General features: G+C 36.4%; 1 protein-coding gene across 1 annotated transcript; it reads left to right on the top strand.

Moving 5' to 3' along the window:
- Positions 1 to 442: 442 nt before the first annotated feature.
- Positions 443 to 27,577, top strand: LOC129272415 (uncharacterized). The gene is made up of 5 exons (XM_054909569.2): positions 443 to 600; positions 21,715 to 22,235; positions 22,577 to 22,809; positions 23,634 to 23,800; positions 24,604 to 27,577. The coding sequence occupies exons 2-5, from the start codon at positions 21,726 to 21,728 to the stop codon at positions 26,976 to 26,978; spliced, it is 3,285 nt and encodes a 1,094-aa protein (XP_054765544.2). The 5' UTR covers positions 443 to 600; positions 21,715 to 21,725; the 3' UTR covers positions 26,979 to 27,577.
- Positions 27,578 to 27,671: the final 94 nt, after the last annotated feature.

Genomic DNA, 27,671 nt, shown 5'->3' with positions numbered 1-27,671 from the left:
TAGGCATTTGTGATTTGATGATTATTCATGTATTCCTTTCAAAATATTCATTTTATCACCTCCAAGCTGAAGAGTAATAAATAGAGCCTTCATAATCACTGGTACTTTGACAGTAGCCTAAACAATAGTCAAATGTGCTAAAGGCAGACAATAAAACAGATTTCCAAACTTTATCCCTGATGTACTATTCTAGTTACCTGGTCTATACAATGCCTTTTGTTCTTAGAATTTGAATACTCTACCGGTAAAGCTTAATACGCAACATCTACATTTGAAAATGATAGTGTTTATCCTAATGAAAAATCACAAAGGTCATTTGAGAAAAGTTTATCATGAGCTAACCGTGAACTGGCTTATTCATCAATGCGACCGGCAAGGTCTGCGCATCAGACTAAGGATACTAAGCCTCACGCTGTTATATTGTGAAGAGCTCGTCCATCCAGAGGACTGTAGATCGCTGGAGGATTGTCCCCGTGACATAGCTGGAGGTGGTGGTGATGCGGAATGGATGTTAGTGAATCGCATCTCACTGTCTTGTCACTTTACACCAGAACTGAAATAGCATCTTTATTGAAGGCATCCAGGCACTGGGATACTAGCGTGAGTATATGATCAGTTGCATACCATCGTAATCATAGACTCAATATAAGTTTACCTTATACTAACAAAAGAAATATCCTTTTTATATATTTTCATTAGTCGTCCCAAATTATTGCATGGTCATAAAGACATTCATCTATTGTATAAGTCGGAGATACAGCCAGACTTATCACTGTACAAACAAGATTAATTTTATGGTACAATTGATGATCAAATTTTGTCGCTGGGATTGGAGGGATCTCTGAATTTTATTTTATAATGTTTATGATATTTTGCTTATATATAATACTCTGTTTTGTTTTACTTTTACTTATAGCCTAGATAAATTTCATACATTGTACATGCCTCAATTTATTTTGTCTGTATAAGTTCATTGTAATCATTTCGACCACATTACTTTGTTCTGTTGAAAATGAAATAAATTGAAATTGACATTGAATTGAAATTTATCTCTGAGACGAATCGTCATGAATAGGGTTTCGACAAGCAAGTTCAGCGAGTGAGAAAACAGTGAAAAATATTGTGACTATGAATATTTAATGATTCTCAATTACTTTAATTATTGATAATCAATAGTGTATACCACTGTTATAAGTAAGTGCAATACAATGAAATAATAATAATAATAATAGCAATATGCATTTATATAGCGCAAAAACTATTTATATATATTTTATTGCCCTGCAAAGAGCTTCCCAGATGCTGTACATACTATTGGAATAAATGGGTTTTTAATTTTAATTTGAAATGATGTAAAGTTGTTGAATTCCTGATGTCGAGGGAGAGTTTTTTCCATAGTTGTGGAGGTTGGTATAAAAAATCTCTTAGTCTTGATTTTGTCTTGCAATGTGAGTGTATCTTGTGAGCTACGAAGGTGATGGTCATGAGACCAGGATGTGAATTTCAAGAGATCTGAGCCTGTAAGCCTGTACAGCGTAAGCCTGTATAACATGTATAATGAGAGGGTGCTCCCCGAGTCCACTTGCAGAAACCTTACCTGATGTATGAGAGTGAGTTTTAGGAAGATTAAATCAAATGAAAATATGAATAATGTAAATTGAAACACCCGTATATCCATGCAGTTATTACCTTTAAAATATATTCTAATGCAAAAATCACTTTCAAACCATACTTGCCTGGTTTCAACTGGAATCGTAAACATGTATGAAAAGGGGGATGAGAATTTTTTTTTTGAGAAAAAGACATCGCCTTTGAATCCTTGCGCCCCTATGAAAATACCATTATGAGAATATGCACTCTAAAAAATTGGATAAAAGTGCTCCATGAGGGTAATTATGTATCCAACCAACATTGGGCATTTTTATTTATCCAGTGTGATGAAAATTTTGCCCATTTGTAAGTAATATTGCTGCTTATTTTTCAACCTCATACTATGCTTCCCGCACCGGGTAAAATACTGCCCCAAATTGGTTGGACACATAATGAAAATTACCCTCGTGGTGGTAAAAAAAAACAAATAATTTTTACAGTGTGGTAGCCGCCACAATATTAGATAATGGGGACAATAATTTATTCCCAAAGACGCTTCATATCAACAATTAGCGTGATCTTTGAAGTCTATAGAGGCCTTCTAAACCTACGTCTGCATGTAGAGCCCATTCATGTTTGTCTGTCAGTCAACCTACATATCCGTTACTCCTAGTTTGTTCACAGTCCTATTCACTTTTACGTTCTTGAAATTGTTTTCTCTGGAGACTGCGGGTTATTTGATAGGGGGCGGAATGACAGAAGCATGACTTCAATGGGTCCCCCGCCCCAACCCCCCCCAAAAAAAAAATAGGTAAAGGCTTTTGATTTATTCGAAATACTTTTTTTTCTTAGTTTTTGTTTATATTGTTCATTTTCGTCCCCCCTTCCTCTTAAAAATAAAACCAAATCATTTTGATCAGTTGAAAAATCATAAGAGGGGGGGGGGGGGGTTGGGGCTCTACCTAGGCCACTCCTTACACCCTTTGTGATTAGAATATTGTAAAACGTGTATGATCATGGAGCCCTGTCTGGACTCTTGTGTGAGCAGACATACGTCTTTCGGTCAATTAGGTGTGTGTACATTATACATCAATAGGTTTATCCTCTTTAGAAATTAGAGATGAGACATGATACAACTCAGTCGGCAAAGGCCTTTGACGCTTATTATTCGGTCAAGCGATGGTTGGTGTCTTTTGATATCATGTGTACGTAGGTGCTGCTAAAGACTTCATTTACATTATGTCAATTGGTCTTCCTTTGCGTATAATTCATAGTCCAGGCGCAGCGCCTATATGAAATGTAGGCGACCTTATATGGTTACATAATAATGATTGTGACAAGATCAAGACTTTTGTTTGTATCATAGAGATAATTATACGAATAACTAGTAATATATCTCTATGGTTTGTATACTCTTTTTATTGTTTCTATCATTTGCTTCCTATTTCCCAATTTCTCCTCTCCGTTTCTCCCTTTAGATAAATTTGAAATAAATCATAAGGGGAGGTTGTCGCCTACAACATTGTAGCGCGGGCTCCTAGTTCTGTCTCATAAAGACTTGTTATTGACGAAATGAAAAATTGTCGACCCCTCAGAAATGATTGAATATTAAAACATAAACCAGTTAATTGTATCAGCAATATCTGCAGAAATTTACTCTCTCATATGCCTTTTAATAAGGAAAAATTGGCAAAAGAATGATGTATGAGAAAAGCAAAAAACAAGAAAAAAAATCACAAATTCCAACGTTGAACTTCAAGAACCTTCTCTGTCCGACACCTTTTAAAGGAATAATATTCATGAATGGGCCTGCTTGAAATTTAATAGCTTATCATCTGCAATGTAAGAGAGAACAAATATTAGAATAGAATCGTTTGCACCTGTTACTAAAAAAAAAAAGATTGTGTTGCTTTCATCTTTCTGCCGAAATGAGGATATTAAAATCACGTTTATATGGATACTATTAAGCGGGAGACGGTTTATGCCGGATCTACCCCGGAGAGAAACAACCAGCAGCTGAGAAGTTTTATCTTTCTCATAAATGAGATGAACGAATAAATAAACCTGAATGAATATGCTTTCCAAAATGGGGACGATATAACGCCTTTGCTTACCTACGTAAATATAGTAGGCCTACCTTTCAATATGTATTTATTATTGTTTCTATATCCCTAACCATGAATCTGTTCACTTTCATCGTGTACAATTATTAAGTTTCTTTAATTGATAAAAAATAGTATGACTTATGCTGACAATATAATAGCTTCTTGATCTTTGGATATATCTATTTGTTATTTTACTCTGGACTTATTTGTGACAAAGTTTGCCAAATGCTCCATTCAAAAGATGTTGGTATCACTGAATTATGTATTTTTTTCTACTCAATAATTTTTATCTTCGCTTTTCAGAGATCATGACCATGCATGTGTTTTACTTTCATGTTTTCTCCACGTTATGTTTGCTTCTGTATTTTGTAATTTAAAAAAATATCTGCATTCATGGTTTTATTTGTCAGGGTCTGCATGGCCTGCGTAATTTTTTTTTTTTTTTTGGGGGGGCAATCTTTATTGCTTCTTATTTTTTTAAAGTCATATACGCCCACTTGTACTTCAACGTTAGTTTTGTTATTTTGTGTTTAAATACTATTTTTTGTCAGTTTATTTTTAATTTATACTGATTATTTATTTGTATGCATATTGTTATTGATCATTGACCTGTATGTTATTAATCTTTGATTTGTATTTCGACTATTGAGAAGAATGAAAAACGACTGGAATCTAAAACGAAGAGCAGGCATCGTCCACAAGTTATGTTGCTCATTATGTTTAACTTAATAATTATACAGTGCGTCCCACAAAAAACAAAACCGAGATTTAGCGATGATTTATCATAACTTTATCATAAATAAAATAGACACCACTTTCACACCGAAGCTCTCGCATGGTGAAGTAGAGACTTTATGCATGGCTGATCGTCAACAAAACGTATTGTCGGGTAAGTCTGAAAGCTAGCCTGTAAAACCTATTCATTTTATAAAATTATTGAAAGTCAAGCCTTATTTCAAATGACAGAACTTTGTTATTTCTTGACAATTTTCTGTGATTGAGGTATCAAATTAAAGAGCAGATATGGAACATTTTTCGAAATGTGATTTTCTTTTTGAAACCCAGATACCACCCGCCAATTTACTTTTTGGTATCCTTTCTTCTCATCATCTCTACTCGCCGACTCAAGCCAGCATCTCCTCATCAGCTCTACTACTCAAGCTGTTCTCAACTCATCAATCTTTCCTGGTTTACAGTCCTTTTCAGGACTACTTTCAAGAAAGAATACTCTACTCTCAAATCTCCACTTTCTCGCCTATCCATTCCTTCACTTCTTCTATCCACTGTTTCTATAACACTCCACATGGTGTACCGTAAACCACATCAGCGATTGTACATGCCACCATGGAAACCTTCAAACAACATCTTTCTTCAAATTGTTTTTACTAACTCATACGTGAAGGAGAATTCTTCTATATGATGTACCAGATGAAAGAGGTGACTCTAAGCTTTACAATGATAGGTCATTTGTCTATTTTATGGGTGATTAAGTTATGATAAATCATCGCTAAATTTTTTGTGGGACGCACTTTATAGTAGGGGCGACTCTTGACAATCTACTTGTTTTTTCATAGGTAATCTCCGAAGGGGAGGAGGGGTGACCCCTGGAAAACTGAAAGTTCTTTTACTGTATTTGAGAAGTAACCCAACTGCTTTGAAAACCAGTGAATGTAAACATATCCACTACGTCGAAGTTAATTCAATATAACGGTAGAGTCCATCACATCCCAATCTATATTTCATTTCTTAATCCAGGGGTCTTTGTTTGTTTTGATATCACAGCGGTTGTTTGTAAAAGTTTGCTTATGTTTTCCTCAAGCATGTCAATATGTCAAGCTTTCTTTCCAGGGGTGCTCGTATATCTCGACATGTCTGGCCGTTCACTGTTCCAGGGGGAAAGTTCACGTATTGGTCTATAGGTCTACATGAATCAGCAACTGCGGGACTTTAGGTATAGGGGTGTGGGAGGGGCAGGATTAATAGATTAATAGAATAATAGATTTGATAACATTAATGCGTTATGTTCCCATCTCATATACGCAAATATATAATCAAAGCATTTTTGCTCTTCATTAATGGGCCTTTACCTGGAGTGGCCACAGGAAATATAATTTTCTCCATATTATTATCATGATCATCATCATTGTCGCGATCATTAACATTATCATTGTCATCAGCAGAATTATCATCTAACTATGATTGTGCTCGTTTCGTCGTCATCATGGTCACAATCGTCATTAAACATCATCATCGTCGTCGTCATCGTTAAAATTATTTACTTCATAATAATTGATAGATGATCACCATCATCGGCATCCTCAACCTCATTATCATCACCATTATCGTCATCATCATCACCATCAGCATCAGCATCAGCAACATCATCAATCACCATCATCAAAATCAAAATCATTTATTATCATTATCAGCAGCATCAATATCATCATTAACAGCAATACAACAGAACAATATATTGATCTAAGGTAGATATGAACCAATGTAAGGGCTCTCTCGCTGTGGTCATTGGCAGTTCTACCCCCTGAATGTAATTAACCTTTGACACAAGGAATCGACTAGACATTGAACCTCTCCTAGAAGTTCAACATGGAGACAATGATGAATGATGTCTTGGGGGAAATGCCTTGGCCTTTTCTTCAAGGGACGCGTTAATCGTAGATCATAATGGGGGATGATCGAGGTCTGACTATAGGGTTCGTTCGAGTTCATGATGCGTATATAGAAAATAGCGCTAAACGGCGAAACAGACTCCAGGGACCCGTAACACAAAGCTTAACAATGATTGTAGAACATTTTTCTACGAATAATCGCCTTGACTATATAAACAATGTACAATCAATCGTGAAAATCAAGCTTACGATTAATCGCTAACCTTTGAGTTACGGTAACTGCAGGACCCCGTAACACAAAGGTTACCGCTAAATTTGAATTTTGAAAGAACATTTCTGATTGGTTCCTCGTCAGAGTACTTAGAAAAATGCGCATGCAACGATGATCTTGATAGGGTATTACGTTATTACCAATGACAGACCAGGCATCAGTCGGTTGGTTTGAAGTTGATTTCGTTGGTGTGAGTGTAACACATTAAGGAAATGAATCTATGTGCTGCAAGGGAAAAAAAATAAAGAAAAGCTTATTAAAAACAAATATTTATCTCGTCCTTTAGTTGATTCTATATACAATAATTTCACATTGTATTGTATGTATGAAACATGTCAGCAAATTTATTGATATCAACACAAAGATCATGCATGATATAATGGGGGTTTTATTGTTTTTTTTATCTTTCAGGTCTTTCTTTTACAATACTGAGTGTTCGGGAATTTCCTTTTGACTTCAAATGAGTCAAAGGGAATAACATAGATTTTATTCTATTTGTTTAATTTTCTAATTTGCACATGACATTATCTATATTTATATATATATATAAACATTTTTATTACATTCATACATGAATTTTTGTAGTCACATCCAAAGCCAACCGACCTTAACCAAATGGAATTTGTAACTCTTAAAATAGATCCACCACAAGAAAAAAATTGCTTCAAGTGGTATCATTTTGTACTTTAGAAGCATAGTTTAGAAGTCCTACAATAAATGCATTTAGGGGAGAACAAATTCCTTGAATAATCATAAATGACCATGAATTACCATCAGGCGCGTGCTACCAGTCAAACGTCGGTATAGAGATATTTCGATACCGTAGACCTTTAATTCCAGGAATGCACGTGCTGTCATGTATAAGACCCCGACGCCGTTGTACATGGGACTGGTGACATTAAGTTTGACCTCATTACTTGTATCTTCACTTGACTTCTCACCGTGAAGCATGCTTTATTCAAGGTTGGCAAGTGTGGGTGTGGATGTGGGAGGATTCGGGAGTGTGATTTGCAGGGTTTTTTTTTTCTTTCTGTATCATATTGCGCCAAAATGTTAAACGTTCATTATGCAGATTTGTATATATTATGTTTGTTTACGTATGCGTGGTATGTGCATGTGTGTATGGGTGTTAAGGTGGGTGTGTGTATGTGTGTATAATTATGTAAAGTTATTTTGAAGCTTGATTTAAAATGGGATGCAATGATGATACATTTAGGTTGATTTCTGTTTCCCTGCAAATCATTTATATAGCCATTTAACATTAATTATTATTGAAATACATAGAGGGTTGGGGACTCAGTTGAGTCCTTATTTGCTTCAGTTCTTGGTAAATATATATGTACTTTTTTGCATATCCTTGTTGATATGAAATGAAGATTTGTATTTTTTTTGTATTTATCTGCAGTAATTCATTTGAATGAAATCCTTAATAAAAACATATTGAAAAAAAAAAGTGATAGTATTTACAGAAGTTTATCTCCTGAAATAATGATTGACAATATTATTATGCAATGCGTGGAGACTTTATTCTGTATTTAGGAGTGTTTGGAATAATCTAAGCTTTAAAAAAGTTACCCTATAGGGCATTTGCAAATTACTTAATTTTGTTGTTTCAAGAATATAATGCACCAAGACAAAGTGAAATATGTATTGAGTAATTGAATTAATTCGATGTTATCTCATACAACAATGCCATTGCACATATACATATTATATAAGCAGATTCCCGCCTCAAAGTAGTAAAGTTGATCATGTTAAGAAGCTCTGCTAGTGGTGGATCCAGGGGGGGGGGCAACCCTGGATTAATCGACAATAAACTATAACAATATTTGACGATAATTTTCACGGTTTGGTATACGTTTATTTATTGAAAAAAAAAGGGGGAGGCTTCAGTCCATCCCTGGTTCCGGAGGCTCCTGCAAAATGAATTAATAAAACATTAACATTAATCTATTGAAAGTGAGATGCAGCTGCTAAGACTTCATAGGCCCTGTCCCAACATACACAAAGTGAATTATGAACATGATTACCAAGATGAACTATTGGAGGAGTAAACATTATTGAGGAACCCGATGTTGATACGTATAGGTCATGGACTAGGATATTTACCCTGGATGGGAATGATATGGGAGAAGAATAGGAGGGGGAAGAATAAGAAGAAGTTCATGATTGAAATTTAATGATGAAATCTATGACATGACTGATAACAACCTGAAATATCAAAAGCCGAACATGACGAATGCACAACATGTGGTTTTGGTATCAGCGTCAGCTTCTTGTCGACCCCGTCTCAGTGTGATATTTTTATGTTTTCAAACTCTATAATCCTGATACGAAGAAAGTCTTTAACAGATGATAGTTTTAAATGCGTTATGTGAAGGAGATATTTCTATTCCAAATGTAAAGAAATTCAGTTAGTGAATGGATATGATAAATCTGAAATCTCGACTACATGGCTCTTGAAAAATGTTAGGTTCTATCTAAACACATTTTTAATGTTGGGCAACATACTGTCCACTGTGTTGGGTAATGTATGTTGGTAAAAAATATATATATATTCTGGGCAATTATTATCCAATCGAACAAAATTATTACCCAATTTGGGCAGATTTTAACCAATAGTCATAAAGACCTTCATCTATTGTATAAGTCGGAGATACAGCCAGACTCATCACTGTACAAACAAGATTAATTTTATGGTACAATTGATGATCAAATTTTGTCGCTGGGATTGGAGGGATCTCTGAATTTTATTTTATAATGTTTATGATATTTTGCTTATATATAATACTCTGTTTTGTTTTGTTTTACTTTTACTTATAGCCTAGATAAATTTCATACATTGTACATGCCTCAATTTATTTTGTCTGTATAAGTTCATTGTAATTATTTTGACCACATTACTTTGTTCTGTTGAAAATGAAATAAATTGAAATTGACATTGAATTGAAATTTATCTCTGAGACGAATCGTCATGAATAGGGTTTCGACAAGCAAGTTCAGCGAGTGAGAAAACAGTGAAAAATATTGTGACTATGAATATTTAATGATTCTCAATTACTTTAATTATTGATAATCAATAGTGTATACCACTGTTATAAGTAAGTGCAATATAATGAAATTATAATAATAATAATAGCAATATGCATTTATATAGCGCAAAAACTATTTATATATATTTTATTGCCCTGCAAGAGCTTCCCAGATGCTGTACATACTATTGGAATAAATAGGTTTTTAATTTTAATTTGAAATGATGTAAAGTTGTTGAATTCCTGATGTCGAGGGAGAGTTTTTTCCATAGTTGTGGAGGTTGGTATAAAAATGACCTATCTCTTAATCTTGATTTTGTCTTGCAATGTGAGTGTATCTTGTGAGCTACGAAGGTGATGGTCATGAGACCAGGATTTGAATTTCAAGAGATCTGAGCCTGTTAGCCTGTACAGCGTAAGCCTGTATAACATGTATAATGAGAGGGTGCTCCCCGAGTCCACTTGCAGAAACCTTACCTGATGTATGAGAGTGAGTTTTAGGAAGATTAAATCAAATGAAAATATGAATATTGTAAATTGAAACACCCGTATATCCATGCAGTTATTACCTTTAAAATATATTCTAATGCAAAAATCACTTTCATACCATACTTGCCTGGTTTCAACTGGAATCGTAAACATGTATGAAAAGGGGGATGAGAATTTTTTTTTGAGAAAAAGACATCGCCTTTGAATCCTTGCGCCCCTATGCAAATACCATTATGAGAATATGCACTCTAAAAAATATTGGATAAAAGTGCTCCATGAGGGTAATTATGTATCCAACCAACATTGGGCATTTTTATTTATCCAGTGTGATGAAAATTTTGCCCATTTGTAAGTAATATTGCTGCTTATTTTTCAACCTCATACTATGCTTCCCGCACCGGGTAAAATACTGCCCCAAATTGGTTGGACACATAATGAAAATTACCCTCGTGGTGGTAAAAAAAAACAAATAATTTTTACAGTGTGGTAGCCGCCACAATATTAGATAATGGGGACAATAATTTATTCCCAAAGACGCTTCATATCAACAATTAGCGTGATCTTTGAAGTCTATAGAGGCCTTCTAAACCTATGTCTGCATGTAGAGCCCATTCATGTTTGTCTGTCAGTCAACCTACATATCCGTTACTCCTAGTTTGTTCACAGTCCTATTCACTTTTACGTTCTTGAAATTGTTTTCTCTGGAGACTGCGGGTTATTTGATAGGGGGCGGAATGACAGAAGCATGACTTCAATGGGTCCCCCGCCCCAACCCCCCCCCAAAAAAAAAATAGGTAAAGGCTTTTGATTTATTCGAAATACTTTTTTTTCTTAGTTTTTGTTTATATTGTTCATTTTCGTCCCCCCTTCCTCTTAAAAATAAAACCAAATCATTTTGATCAGTTGAAAAATCATAAGAGGGGGGGGGGGGGGGGGGTTGGGGCTCTACCTAGGCCACTCCTTACACCCTTTGTGATTAGAATATTGTAAAACGTGTATGATCATGGAGCCCTGTCTGGACTCTTGTGTAAGCAGACGTACGTCTTTCGGTCAATTAGGTGTGTGTACATTATACATCAATAGGTTTATCCTCTTTAGGAAATTAGAGATGTGACATGATACAACGGTAAAAGCCTTTGAAGCTTATTATTCGGTCAAGCGATGGTTGATGTCTTTTGATATCATGGCTATGTAGGTTTGCTAAAGACTTCATTTTCATTATGTCACTTTGTCCCCCTTTGCGTATAGTCCAGGCGCAACGCCTAGATGTAATTTAGGCGACCTGATATTCTTTCTTTCATTTGCTTGCTATTTCCCCCTTTCTCCTCTCCGATTCTTCCTTTAGATATACTTGAAATTAATTATATATAAGGGGATATTGTCACCTGCTCCCTTGTAGCGCGGCTCCTGGTTCTGTCTCATGAAGACTTGTAATTGACGAAATGAAAAATTGTCGACCCCTCGGAAATGATTGATTATTAAAAGAAAAACCAGTTAATTGTATCAGCAATATCTGCAGAAATTTACTCATCTCATATGCCTTCTAATAAGGAAAATACACATTGGCAAAATAATGATGTATGAGAAAAGCAGAAAAAGAAGAAAAAGAAAATAATCACAATTCCAACGTTGAACTTCAAGAACCTTCTCTGTCCGACACCTTTTAAAGGAATAATATTCATGAATGGGCCTGCTTGAAATTTAATAGCTTATCATCTGCAATGCAGGAGAGAACAAATATTAAAATAAGATAGTTTGCACCTGTTACTATAAAAAATAAGATTCTGTTGCTTTCATCTTTTTGCCGAAATGAGGATATTAAAATCACGTTTACGTACCATTAAGTGGGAGACGGTTTATGCCGGATCTACCCCGGAGAGAAACAATCAGCAGCTGAGAAGTTTTATCTTTCTCGTAAATGAGATGAACGAATAAATAAACCTAAATAAACATTCTTTCCTTTGCTTACGTACGTAAACAGAGTAGGCCTACCTTTAAAAATGTATTCATTATTTTTCCTTATCCCTAACCATAAAGCTGCTCACGTTCATCGTGTACAATTATTAAGTTCCATTTATTGATAATTTACAAAAAAAATATTGAGAAAGAAAAATAGTACGACTTAAGCTGACAATATAATAGCTTCTTGATCTTTGGATATCTAGATTTGTTATTTTACTCTGGACTTATTTGTGACAAAGTTTGCCAAATGTTCCATTCAAAAGATGTTGGTATCACTGAAAGATGTAAAAAAAAAATTCTACTCAATAATTTTTATCTTCGCTTTTCAGAGATCATGACCATGCATGTGTTTTACTAGAAATTTAACGTCTTTTATTTTCATGTTTTCTCCACGTTTTGTTTGCTTCTATAGTTTGTAATGTAAAAAAAAAATCTGCCTTCATGTTTTTATTTGTCAGGGTCTGCATGGCCTGCGTATTTTTTGGGGCAATGTTAATTGCTTCTTATTTTTTTAAAGTCATACACTCCCACTTGTACTTCAACGTTGGTTTTTTTAATACTTATTTTGTTTTCTTTCACTTTATTTTTAATTCATACTGATTATTTATTTGTATTCATATTTTTATTAATAATAATAATAATAATAGCGGTATATTTACCCAGGGTAGCCGCTTCAGTTCCGAAAACTGTTCTCCCAGCGGGCCCTGCTATTATTAACCCGGCTTTAGCTGGGCTGCCTAGGCGCTCAAGCATTCAAGGAATTAATCCTGCCGGGTACCCATTTACCTCACCTGGGTCGAGTGCAGCACAATGTGGATAAATTTCTTGCCGAAGGAAATTACGCCATGGCTGGGATTCGAACCCACGACCCTCTGTTTCAAAGTCCGAAGACTAATCCACTGGGCCACAACGCTCCATTGATCATTTACAACGCTCCATTGATCATTTACCTGTGTGTTATTACTCTTTGATTTGTCTTTCGACTATTGAGAAGAATGCAAAAGGACTGGAATCTAAAACGAAGAGCAGACATTGTCCACAAGTAATGTTACTCATTATGTTTAACTTAATAATTATACAGTGCGTCCCACAAAAAACGAAACCGAAATTTAGCGATGATTTATCATAACTTTCTCATAAGTAAAATAGACACCACTTTCCCACCGAAGCTCTCGCATGGTGAACTAGAGACTTTATGCATGGCTGATCGTCAACAAAACTTATTGTCGGGTAAGTCTGAAAGCTAGCCTGTAAAACCTATTCATTTTATGAAATTATTGAAATTCAAGCCTTATTTCAAATAAATAGAACTTTGTTATTTCTTGACAGTTTTCTGTGATTGAGGTATCAAATTGAAGAGCAGATATGGAACATTTAAAAAAATGTGATTTTCTTTTTGAAACCCAGATACCACCCGCCAAGTTACTTTTTGGTATCCTTTCTTCCAATTGTTTTTACTCACTCATACGTGAAGGAGAAATCTTCTATATGATGTACCAGATGAAAGAGGTGACCCTAAGCTTTATAATGATAGCTCATTTGTCTATTTTATTGGTGATTAAGTTATGATAAATCATTGCTAAATTTCGGTTTCGTTTTTTGTGGGACGCACTTTATAGTAGGGGCGACTCTTGACAATCTACTTGTTTTTTCATAGGTAATCTCCGAAGGGGAGGAGGGGTGACCCCTGAAAAATTGAAAGTTCTTTTACTGTATTTGAGAAGTAACCCAACTGCTTTGAAAACCAGTGAATGTAAACATATACACTACGTCGAAGTTAATTCAATATAACGATAGAGTCCATCACATCCCAATCTATATTTCATTTCTTAATCCAGGGGTCTTTGTTTGTTTTGATATCACAGCGGTTGTTTGTAAAAGTTTGCTTATGTTTTCCTCAAGCATGTCAATATGTCAAGCTTTCTTTCCAGGGGTGCTCGTATATCTCGACATGTCTGGCCGTTCACTGTTCCAGGGGGAAAGTTCACGTATTGGTCTATAGGTCTACATGAATCAGCAACTGCGGGACTTTAGGTATAGGGGTGTGGGAGGGGCAGGATTAATAGATTAATAGAATAATAGATTTGATAACCTTAATGCGTTATGTTCCCATCTCATATACGCAAATATATAATCAAAGCATTTTTGCTCTTCATTAATGGGCCTTTACCTGGAGTGGCCACAGGAAATATAATTTTCTCCATATTATTATCATGATCATCATCATTGTCGCGATCATTAACATTATCATTGTCATCAGCAGAATTATCATCTAACTATGATTGTGCTCGTTTCGTCGTCATCATGGTCACAATCGTCATTAAACATCATCATCGTCGTCGTCATCGTTTAAATTATTTACTTCATAATAATTGATAGATGATCACCATCATCGGCATCCTCAACCTCATTATCATCACCATTATCATCGTCATCATCATCACCATCATCAACAACATCATCAATCACCATCATCATCATCAAAATCAAAATCATTTATTATCATTATCAGCAGCATCAATATCATCATTAACAGCAATACAACAGAACAATATATTGATCTAAGGTAGATATGAACCAATGTAAGGGCTCTCTCGCTGTTGTCATTGGCAGTTCTACCCCCTGAATGTAATTAACCTTTGACACAAGGAATCGACTAGACATTGAACCTCTCCTAGAAGTTCAACATGGAGACAATGATGAATGATGTCTTGGGGGAAATGCCTTGGCCTTTTCTTCAAGGGACGCGTTAATCGTAGATCATAATGGGGGATGATCGAGGTTTGACTATAGGGTTCGTTCGAGTTCATGATGCATATGTAGAAAATAGCGCTACAACGGCGAAACAGACTCCAGGGACCCGTAACACAAAGCTAAACAATGATTGTAGAACATTTTTCTACGAATAATCACCTTGACTATATAAACAATGTACAATCAATCGTGAAAATCAAGCTTACGATTAATCGCTAACCTTTGAGTTACGGTACCAGCAGGACCCCGTAACACAAAGGTTACCGCTAAATTTGAATTTTGAAAGAACATTTCTGATTGGTTCCTCGTCAGAGTACTTATAAAAATGCGCATGCAACGATGATCTTGATAGGGTATTACGTTATTACCAATGACAGACCAGGCATCAGTCGGTTGGTTTGAAGTTGATTTCGTTGGTGTGAGTGTAACACATTAAGGAAATGAATCTATGTGCTGCAAGGGAAAAAAATAAAGAAAAGCTTATTAAAAACAAATATTTATCTCGTCCTTTAGTTGATTCTATATACAATAATTTCACATTGTATTGTATGTATGAAACATGTCAGCAAATTTATTGATATCAACACAAAGATCATGCATGATATAATGGGGGTTTTATTGTTTTTTATCTTTCAGGTCTTTCTTTTACAATACTGAGTGTTCGGGAATTTTCTTTTGACTTCAAATGAGTCAAAGGGAATAACTTCGATTTTATTCTATTTGTTTAATTTTCTAATTTGCACATGACGTTATCTATATTTATATATATATATAAACATTTTTATTACATTCATACATGAATTTTTGTAGTCACATCCAAAGCCAACCGACCTTAACCAAATGAAATTTGTAACTCTTAAAATAGATCCACCACAAGAAAAACTTGCTTCAAGTGGTATCATTTTGTAATTTAGAAGCATAGTTTAATGGTCCTACAATAAATGCATTTAGGGGAGAACAAATTCCTTGAATAATCATAAATGACCATGAATTACCATCAGGCGCGTGCTACCAGTCAAACGTCGGCATAGAGATATTTCGATACCGTAGACCTTTAATTCTTGGAATGCACGTGCTGTCATGAATAAGACCCTGACGCCGTTGTATATGGGACTGGTGACATTAAGTTTGAACTCATTACTTGTATCTTCACTTGACTTCTCACCGTGAAGCATGCTTTATTCAAGGTTGGCAAGTGAGGGTGTGGGAGGATCCGGGAGTGTGATAGTGTTTGCAGAAGTGTATCTCCTGGAATAATGATTGACAATAGTTTTATGCAATGCATGGAGACTATATTCTGCATTTAGGAGTTTTGGAATAATCTATGCTTTAAAAGAGTTACCCTATAGGGCATTTGCAAATTACTTTATTTTGTTGTTTCAAGAATATAATGCACCAAGACAAAGTGAAATATGTATTGAGTAATTGAATCAATTCGATGTTATCTCATACAACAATGCGATTGCACATATATATATTATATAAGCAGATTCCCGCCTCAAAGTAGTAAAGTTGGTCATGTTAAGAAGCTCTGCTAGTGGTGGATCCGGGGGGGGGGGCAACCCTGGATTAATCGACAATAAACTATAACAATATTTGACGATAATTTTCACGTTTTGGTATACGTTTATTAAAAAAAAAGGGGGAGGCTTCAGTCCAGCCCTGGTTCCGGAGGCTCCTGCACAATGAATTAATAAAACATTAACATTAATCTATTGAAAGTGAGATGCAGCTGCTAAGACTTCATAGGCCCTGTCCCAACATACATAAAGTGAATTATGAACATGATCACCAAGATGAACTATTGGAAGGGTAAACATTATTGAGGAACCTGATGTTGATACGTATAGGTCATGGACTAGGATATTTACCCTGGATGGGAATGATATGGGAGAAGAATAGGAGGGGGAAGAATAAGAAGAAGTTCATGATTGAAATTTAATGATGAAATCTATGACATGACTGATAACAACCTGAAATATCAAAAGCCGAACATGACGAATGCACAACATGTGGTCTTGATATCAGCGTCAGCTTCTTGTCGATCCCGTCTCAGTATGATATTTTTATGTTATCAAACTCTATCCTGATACGAAGAAAGTCTTTAACAGATAATAGTTTTAAATGCGTTATGTGAAGGAGATTTTTCCATTCCCAATGTAAAAAAAATAAGTAAGTGAATAGATATGATAAATCTGAAATCTCGACTAAAAGGCTCTTGAAAAATGTTAGGTTCTATCTAAACACACTTTTTATGTTTGGCAACATACTGTCCACTGTGTTGGGTAGTGTATCTTGGTAATATATATATATATATATATTCTGGGCAATTATTATCCAATCGAACAAAATTATTACCCAATTTGGGCAGATTTTAACCAATAGTTGTGTGGAAAGCATGTTGCCCAGTGATGATTAAAAATTGGGCCCTTTTGGCCCAAACTTTTTAAAAGTGAAGAGAGAAGTAAATTCTCAAACAGCTGTCATCTGGGGACCGTTTCATAAAAGTTGTCAGCACTGAAAAGTTGTCTTTCTCCGACAGTTACCATAGCAACAGTCAGAGACCAGTGTTTCTCAGCCAATCAAAACCAAGGATATCACTAAAATAGTCAGCACTGACAATTTAGTCAGTGCTGACAACTTTCATGAAACACCCACCATGCAGGTATTGATATTCCAATAAGGTCGAGACACACTATACAGAATGAAAATAATATTCGTCTAATGAAGCCCATCATGCCCTCTGCTACAGTCACACCAGCGTAATCGACTGCAAATCTACCGATAGTATGTCATTGGTAGTAATGTAACAGTTTGATCGGTCTGGAGTCGGTCTCTTCGGTGTGACAGTAACCGGGCCCCGTCTTACAAAGAGTGACGATAGATCTGATCAATCTCAAATACAATTTTATGGAAATCCATCGATGTCATAATTTTCTCTTCCAGAAATTTGCTCAATGTCCTTTGAAAACAAAAAGAAGCATACTAAATTGCCAAGAAACAGTGAATGTATGAATATGCATCATTTCTAGAAAATATTTTGAACAAACATGTTATTTTAGAGGTTGACGTTGCTTGTTTTCCATAGTTGCGATTAATCGGATCGATCGCAACTCTCCGTATGACGGGGCCCCGAGGTCAGACTTTCTCAATAAACAGGAAACAGCTCCACTGTTATTCGATTACTGTTAACTTATCTATTTACCGTAGTCCAGGGACTCTCAACTATATTGACAAGGTTAGTTGAAATATATGAAGAGTTTAGTTGCAAAAGGGGTTAGGTCCACTTTGGACCATTCCGAGAAAAACCATGTTTTTTATTCTCACTTATTGCAATATTCTTATGAAAAACTTAATTGTCATAATGTACTACCCTATCATGTGAACATAACATTGGGTATAAAAGAAATCTGCCTGTCTCCATTTTTTTCCTACATAATTATATAAAAAAATTATCATTGTGGACCGAACCATTTTTGCAAGTAAACTGAAATGAATTCAATCTCTTTTGATTAAAAAAATGACTTTTCTTTGCCACTTTCATTCACGTTTTCATTTGAATTTCAAATTTTCTTTGGGATCATCAGAGTGACTAAAAATTTAGAGGTTTAGAGACAGAAAACAATAAAATTTATGAAAAATGGACCTAACCCCTTTTGACAAATGAGTTTTTCAGAAGAGTTCGGTTGCAAAAGGGGCTAGGTCCACTCCAAGAAAATCATTTTTTTAATTCTCCCATATTGCAATATTCTTATTCGAAACTGAATTTTCTTGATACCCTACCATGAGAACATACAATTGGGTATAAAAGAAATTTACCTGTCTTCATATTTTTTAAATTATTCTTTTCCAAAAAAATTATGTGTGGACCTAACCCCTTTTGCAACTAAACTGAAATGGACCTAACCCCTTTTGAAAAAAAAGTGATTTTTCTTTGCCATTTTAGTTTACTCTTTAATAGGAATTTCAACTTTTCTTTGGTATCATCTTATAGAGCTACTAATTTGATGAAAAATGGACCTAACCCTTTTTGCAAGTGAGCTCTTCATATGTCGAATTACCTGTATTAAAAGGATGCAACATTTAGTTACTGATCATGACATTTCCCTATTTTTTTATTATTTTAAAATCATATCTTATTTCTTCCTCATCATATATAACGTGTGAAAACAATGTGTATAACATAAAATCCTTAACACGATTGATTCAGAACTTACTTGATTATGATGTTTATTTGACTTGTGACGATTACTAAATCTTGACAATCATTAATACCAGTGGCACCTTTTAAAATGAAACCTCTGACATTTTTGCTTTCTAACGATTGCCTATTAAGCACTCATTTCTTTGTTTAATCCAAACCCAATGAAGACATCAGTGGCATCTTCATTACCCATTAAGGCCCCTGAGATTGAGTTCCATCCTTAAACATACGAAAGGAAATATCCTCATCAAGACCACCGTAACTTCTCCAAACAGTCCATCTACCGAAGATGACACACTAGTAGGGCAAGAATTTCACTTAATGATCGCAAATGATTTGGAAAGGCCATCCTGTCAAATCTAGTGTACAGCAAATAACATTGCTTCTGAAATTGACAGGCATTTATCTGTTGTGTCAATGGTCATCTATCTGACGGTTCTGACCCATCAGTTGCTTATGTTTTTAAAGTGGTACAGCGATTAAATCTTCATCTCCATCGGATCTTGAGTAATATATTTGTTTCAGCCTTTCAGGCGTAACGGATTCGAAGCGTTATCAAGAAAAAAAAACAGACTGTATTAAAAGTTAGGAAACAATGACAATCACATTACGCTTGCATTATTCGCGGCGTGTTACAGTCTTCTCCATTTTAAATAGAAGTAATGACACCTCGCTTATAATTAGATGGCTGGTTTTTTTTTTAACTGTTGAAGGTACTGTAACTAGTTGTTATTAACTCTTAAAAATCTGCTTCTGACATTAGAGTAATCACGAACGCATTTTATTGATAGGGAAACCACTACAAGTGTTGAAAAACGGTGGTGAAATTGCGTGCGGGTATGGTGTATGTGCGTGCTTGTGTGCGCGCGCGTGTGCGTGTTGGTAGGGTAGTGTTATGTATTCAACCTTCCATTTTCATTTTTTCTGCTAATATGCATGATAAGGGGGAAAAAACGACAAAACATGTTTTGTGTGTTCGTATTTAAAATTCTGAACATACATTATGTTGGGAAGCAGGATGATATTCATTACCCCTAAAGAGCAGTCCGCCTTGTCGAGTGCATTCAAGTTCATTTCGAAAACGGCAGAGAAATAAGAATAAAAACCACCATTTCTTCTTCTTCTTCTCTCTTTTTTTTTTTTTAGATCTATCAGTGGAAAAATAAAGTTTTATGACATCACATGCAAGTAGTTACCTCTTCGACGTTTATTATTAATTCTATATTGCTCAATTTTCTCAGAAATTGTTATAGTTGTCATTCCAGTCAAACATCACGAATCATTTACATGGTATATTCCTATGGAAGAAATGCCCCGCATGCGATGTCACAATGTTAACACTTTACAAATTACTCTTTGATTCTATGATTAATTGTAACTGAACCCTATATATTTCATCCCTGTCTGTTTTTGTTTTTTTACTTTTTATTTTTCGCTCGTGTCAGGATGTACCTCGCCGTTTAAGTTTGCATCGTCAAGATGCCTTCTTTAATTGAGTTTCTAACGCCCTTAAAGAATTTTATCATCTAATTCGGTGGCGTCTAGAGCAGTCAGGTCAATGCCAATTCAATTAATAACCGACCGAGGGAATCTCTGAAAAAAATAATTATATGCCTCTTTTTATTCTCATCGAATCGATCAGGTCCGATCAAAATGTTTTCAGCTTTGTTGGTCCATCAGGCAAAAATCAGAGTCATATTTGCTGGCTTTGTCTGGATTAAGGAATGTTTCCTTTAATCATATACTTGTATATTTTTATCCAGTCTTTCTTGCTCATCTTCTCTACTTCGAAGCTCATCTTATTCTTCACTTCTTTCCTGTCTTTCACTTTCCCTTTTGTTTCCTCTTACCACTTCTCCTGACCACTGGCGTACCTAGGATTTTCCAGAAGGGGGGCAAATTTTTTGGAGGATATTTCGTCCGCGAAAAAAATTGACAAGCAAAAAAAAAAAGAGGTCTTCAACCACAAATAAAGGATATCTTACCACAAAAACAAATTGACAAGCAAAAAAAAAAAAGTTGTGACTCGTCAGGGAGGCAGGGATACGTCCCCTGCCCCCCCCCCCACCTTTAGGTACGCTAGTGCTCCTGACTCTTCTCTCTTCTCTTTACTTGTCCCCTTTTTTCAGCTTATTGCTCCAAACCTGTGTTCTTCTCTTTTATCCATAGCCATCTTCTCTTATTCAGGCTACATTGCCTGCAGGCCTCTTTAGGTGTGCTTCACAAGCCTTCCAGTATTTTTAGAACACATTTTTGTATTTTTTCTTTCCACTGTAATGATGAATTTACATGTATTTTGCTATATCTCAATGCATTATGGAACATATATTCTGTGATGAGCTGCTCTACTGACATTATGTTATCTTTGAACTGTTTATACTGTATTTATGTTATTTTAAAGAGCCTTTTTAATCCTGTGAACGGGGGGGGGGGGGAAGACGACTTAGTGTGATGCAATGTATTTTTATATTACAGAGCTACACAACTCATATCTCTCATTTTTATACTCTTCCCTTTTCTACCACCCGCTTTCTTCTTTTCTCCTCTTTTATTTTTCATTTCTTGAAAATCGTAGCCGCCGATGGAGTTGACAGATCGATAGCGTGAACCAAGCATAAGTGAGTGAAGAATCAACATTATTCAAGGCCTTTATTTCTTTTCTTTTGTTTTGTGCTATCAGATATTGTAACAATGGCTTCCATACCGGTCATCAACATTCCCGATGATGAAGATGGTGCTTCCCCCGCTGGCCTACCAAACATCACCGTCGACGATGTCGATTCAGATCATCCTACATCAGTGAAGGAACACACTAGGACATCATTGACCACGGTAAAGATATCTCCGGATAATCTGTCAGTCGGAGACGGGAAACGCAGACGATCGATAATCGAGATCGAAAACACTACCGTCACCCAACAATCGTTTGCGATCGTACCCAAACCGCTTGAGAAAGACGGCGGACTTGTAGTTCCACCTGTATCGCAACGGCGTAGAATTTCAGTCGTCCAATGGAGGGATATCAACGAGTCACTCTTCGATGATACGATCAAGTTTGAAGATACTGGTTTGGATCATGGAGTGACGAATAATGCCATCAGACCCGGATTGCGTAACATCGAAGACACCTTCTGGAATGGAAAGAAGGCATTGATTCCTGATTATGACCTCATGAGAAAAATTGATGAGATTGCAATTAATGTAAGATGATCATAATTTCTTCATAGTTGATTTTGTGCCAGAAGCATCAATCAAGCATTGTAATTGATGAAAAACAACAACTTTTATTCGCTTGAATATCCTGATATCTGAATACAAAATAATAAGAATTTCCCCCAGGTGGTTACCGAATTTATCGTTAATCTAAAGAAAACATTCAAATCCACTTGCCGACTGGGTCATATAAAATAATTATTAGTTTAAATCTAAGCAGTCAATAAATAATTACTGAGTAAATAAATTGTTACTGAAAATTCAATCCAACGTAACATTCCATTTATGAATTTTTAATTTGGATATCAATATTTTTCTCTTGTCATTAGGGTCCGAAAATACCACAGACCGATATCAAATCTCTTGTACTGAAGCTTACGGAGACAGCTGAAGGAGAACTTCAAAAGATCAGAATCATATTTCGGTGGATCTCACATAATATTTCGTACGATAGTGCATTCCTGAACACCAATATACGAGCCGATCAGTCCCCGGCAGCCGTTTTACATTCTGGGACAGCCCTGTGTGAAGGATTTTCTCAGCTACTCAGCGAAATGTCCAGGTAACGGAGACATTTCATTTTCAGACACGTTGATGAAATATATTCGAAATTTAGTTCAAATTTTAATTTGTTGAGAGCAGACAACACAATAAATATAAAGTTTGACTGATAATCCAATACCAAAATGCAATGTAGCTATTACGGTCTCTTAGCTATAGTCTGGAATTTCGTACTGTTGAAATTATTCATGATAAATTACATCTTGATAATAATAGAAAGTTAAGGCCCGTGTGATTTTCAATTAATGAAAAATAAAAACGGAGGAAGTAAAACAAACGATGGAAAAATGGGAAAAAGTTGAAGCATAGTATAAAATGACGTGTAGGGGTCTACGCTACAAGTATACTACCCCTATTATTCAATCGCCCCCCCCAAAAAAAAAAAAAAAAAAAAAAAAAATGACGCATAACCCCTCCTAAAAAAATCTAACTATAGTATTGCCCTTTGTGCATGTGATATTTTAATCTTTTTGAGCAAAACAAAAAAGAAATGACGTGTACCCCTGTCATTTTATGGATCACCAAAAAAAAAGGTAGTAGACAAAAATGTCAACTCAACACAAGCATAAAAATAACAACTATGAATTATTTACGAAAATGATATCGTATTGTTGGAGAGACATTTTTGGGACATGACAGTTTAGTTGCTCAAGTGCGCATCTATATATTTCGACCTATTTAAAGTATGAGAATGTTATTACTATTGATTTATGGCTGATTATTGTTCAAAACAGCATTTCGTTATGAAAATATCTTTCGTGCCGATACATTTTTTTCACCTTAATTATCATCATTATTATTTCAATTGACCGTAAAACTCAATAGGTTGGCCGGCATTAGATGTGAAACTATTATCGGAGTTTCTAAATCGATTGGGTTCTATCCCGGAGCAACGGACTACCTTTATAACCAAGGGAGACACGCATGGAACAGAATACGCATAGAAGACCAGTGGTACTACTGTGATTCCGCTTGGGCAGCTGGGGTTTCAAGTAAGGAGCAAAAACAAATTTTCTGAGTATTGTGTGTCATGATATGTTCGAAGATTAAAGTTCTGGACTCTTAGGGGGTGTTTAATGAAAGTTGTCAGCACTGACTAAATTGACAGTGCTGTCAATATCAGTGAAATCCTTGTTTTTGATCTAGCTGAAAGGCACTTGTGTCTGACTGTTACTACGGAAACTGTCAGAGAAAGTCAAAGTGTCAGTGCTGACGACATTCATGAAAGGGTCCCCCAATCTACAAAGATGGAAATTGATGTGGTCAATCTCAACTACATGTATGTAAATCCTTCAATGTTACACTTCTTCAATTGTAGAATTTTCTTTGGAAACAAAGAGGAACACCCTGGTGCACGAGTAGGTCTACTTTTTAGAAACTATTTTGAGCGGACATGATGTTTTCTTGACGTTGGCTTTTCATACAGTTGAGGTTCAAGTAACACTATCATTTATCATCTATATTCAAATTGGTGTAATACCGTGAATATGTGTAAAAGAATGAATCATTTTCTTGTCTCATATTTTATCCATAGATTCATAAAGTTTAGGGTTAATTTCCCTACATCTGATGTCAAGTTAAATTTGGAATTTCACGAGAGAAAATTCTATAAGTTGGGGGTTGTTTAAGGGAAAAAAAGGAATGTCAGTGATTTTTACTGAATAGTTTGGACTGAGGCCAAAAAAATAATGTCGGAGCTTATATCATTTATCGGTGAAAATCACTTACAAACCCTTCATGAAACTCTCCCCGGGTCTCACTGCACCTTACAAACTTTTGTCATTTCTTCGTACAGAACACGATGGAGACGGAGCATATATCTTCGAACGTCGATGGGGTGAAGGCTTCTTCCTCGCAAATCCTGATCAGTTTACTGCGACACACTTCCCCATCGAAAATGGCTCTCATCCAGACTTAGAACCTTGGAGCAACAGCATCCAGGTCGGCCGTGCAGCATTTCTTTTCAAACTTAAGTGTCTTTCACATGACAAAGGTATCATCAACGCCAAAGACAATAAGGTTTCAATCAGGATCAAGAGTGAGTATCCCCTCAATGCTTTCTTTAGGTTGACTCGACAGAACCATGATGGTGAAGAGGTTATGAACTGCGTTCTGCACTGGTGGAAAGATGATGTCCTCAACTGCCGTGTTGAGTTTCAGGAACCAGGAAAGTACATCTATACTGCATATGGAACTTTGCCTCAACAAGAGCACGGACCAGGCAACCACGCTTTCTCCAGCATAGTTGCAGAGTATTATGGAACTCGACTTATGTCATTCACGATATTAGCAGAAGGGGACAACTCTGGCACACCATTACCGATTGAGAACGGTGATATATGGGGCATCGATCCACGATGTCTCCAGAGAGGGTTCTCGGCAATTTCCCATCAAGATCCGTTTGTAGATGCTATCGATGGGCGTGCAACGATAAGCTTCAAGCAAGTCGGTGATATCATGCCTACGGTGTCTCATTTTTCACACACTGACAGCCCTGACGTGCATTTGGAAGATCACGTCTATATAGAGACAGTTGGACAAAGGTTGGTCTGCCACATTTCTTGTCCAAGACCCGGTAAGTACACTTTTATCGTGAAAATGAAGTACGCCGACGACAAATACCATCATGCCGCTTCTTATGTGATAACATCGACGAGGAAATTCAAAGGTGGTGATGATGCACCTATTACTTTTCCGAGAGGTCACAATGGAATATGGGGTCCAAACGACGAGTTCTTCAAAATGGGTTTATCGGTGAGAGGTCCAGATTCCTCTACAATTCTTGCGAAGGAAGGGGAGTGTTATTTCGTTATACGCTGTGATAAATCACAAGATATGGAGACTAACTTGACTCTCAAGGTTGGTGGTTCAGACAATGAACTCAGGGATGGCCACGCATTTGTTCAGAGTGCCAAGGGAAAATCTACTACAACCGCTTCTATCAGTCTCTGTCTTTCTGAAGCTGGCATGTACGAGTTGAAACTATTTGCAAGATTACATGCGGGAATTGACATGAGCTATGTTGGTTCTTGGTTGGTTGTTTGCGAAAGGCCATGTTATAAATCACTCTTTCCGAAAGGAGCTGTCAAGTGCGGTCCTACAGAAGAGTTTTCCAAACACGGTCTGAAATACGACAAAGAGGCTTTGGTGGAAACCGTTGAAGGAGAATGCGAAATAGAGGTCACTCTAACAGAAGAGGTTTTTCTGACATTCTCATTAAAGAGTGGAGATACTGAAAAGGACATTCACCAAGGAAAGATGTTTGGGGAAGTGATTGAGCGTGATGAGAGGAAAGTCGCTGTCTTCCACTTCAGACTGCACGAGACAGGTCTGTACGCATTCCGCCTCTTTGTTAAGAAGACTCCAAAACAGGACAAAGCTACATATGTAGGAATGTGGCTCATCGATTGCCATGAGGTATCAGCAAAGGAACCATACCCACCTCATAGCGGACTCTGGGGTCCTAACCAAGTTTTTCGCGACGCAGGAATGTCCCTGGTAAATTTAGAAACCAGTCACATCCGACTTCCAAAAGGTGAAGGGAAACTCTGCATCAGACATAGCATCCTGAGGTCTGTAAAGAAGTTGTCCTACCGGTTATACAGAGATGGTGATAAATATGATGCCGCCCGTCTCATCAATGCAGAAACAAGCTGGTCAAAGACTTCTTCGGAAATCCTTACTACGCTCCATTTCCTTTTCAACCAGCCTGGTATGTATGCTCTGTTGATCTTCGATGGATCGAAGCAATCAAACGCACTTGCTGGGCACTGGCTGATAGACTGTCAGAAGGCTACAGATGCACCTTTGTATCCTGAGCATCCTGGGATGTGGGGACCATCCGAACACTTCTTTAAGATGGGAATGTCCGTCAAGAACATCGAAAGCTCGACCGTCCAGACTGATTCGTCAGGAGAATGCCAACTCGAATTCTCAGGATCTAAAGACTTTCATGCCAACTTTCATCTCTTTGAAGATAAGAAAACAAACAGGCTTCCCAAGGATCACGTGTCAACGAAATATGCCAACAATGTGAAAGACACGGTTCAGTGCTGTGTCAAACTGCCTCACCCCGGATCCTACGCACTTCAGTTCTATGCAGCGGAGATTGGCGTCAAAACACTTAATAACTGTGGTATATGGTTGCTAACGTGGAGAAAAGCAGTGTAAATGATCATTGGCCTTTTTATCGATCATACATTCTTTGTGCCCAGAATGTACATTTCCCCTATATCCCCTATACAGTGCGTCCCAGAAAAAACGAAACCGAGATTTAGCGATGATTTATCATAACTTAATCATAAATAAAATAGACAAATGACCTACCAATGTAAAGCTTAGAATCTCCTCTTTCATCTGGTATTATTTAGATTATTTCTTATTCACGCATGATTGAGCAAAACAATTCGAAGAAAGGATGCCAAAAACTCATTTGGCGGGGGGTATCTGAATTTCAAAAAGAAAATCACATGACTAAGTTCAATATCTTCTCTTTTCTTTGATACCTAAATTACAGAAAATGGTCAAGTAGTAAAAAAGTTATGATCCCTCGAAACAATGCCTGTATTTCCATAATTTCATTAAATAAACGTGTTTTCACCGGTTTCCCACAGAAGCTATCGCTCGGTAACAAACTGCATGGCTGATCGTCAACCCCGGGGGGGCCACTTACATTGACGAGTGGATACCATGCGCGACCCAAAAAACACGTAAAAGGGATGTCCTTTTCAAGATAGGGCACGTTACGTACGTAACGTGATAAGGGTGTCAAAAACACAAAAATAATGAAAAAAGGGTATCTATTTCGCTAGGAAAGCTACGTGTTTAAGGTCAAATTTGCGGGGATGATAAAACAAAATTAAA

Source organism: Lytechinus pictus, chromosome 2 (genome assembly GCF_037042905.1).
Source record: "Lytechinus pictus isolate F3 Inbred chromosome 2, Lp3.0, whole genome shotgun sequence".
In the NCBI taxonomy this organism is placed as follows: Eukaryota; Metazoa; Echinodermata; class Echinoidea; order Temnopleuroida; family Toxopneustidae; genus Lytechinus; species Lytechinus pictus.
This window is presented reverse-complemented; position numbering and strand designations above follow the sequence as displayed.

Excerpts from the sequence above, each read along its gene's own strand:
- LOC129272415 (XM_054909569.2), top strand. The coding sequence starts at position 21,726 with ATGGCTTCCATACCGGTCATCAACATTCCCGATGATGAAGATGGTGCT. Across the intron at positions 22,810-23,633 it reads CTACTCAGCGAAATGTCCAG|GTTGGCCGGCATTAGATGTG; the intron begins GTAACGGAGACA and ends AAAACTCAATAG. Across the intron at positions 23,801-24,603 it reads TTGGGCAGCTGGGGTTTCAA|AACACGATGGAGACGGAGCA; the intron begins GTAAGGAGCAAA and ends TTCTTCGTACAG.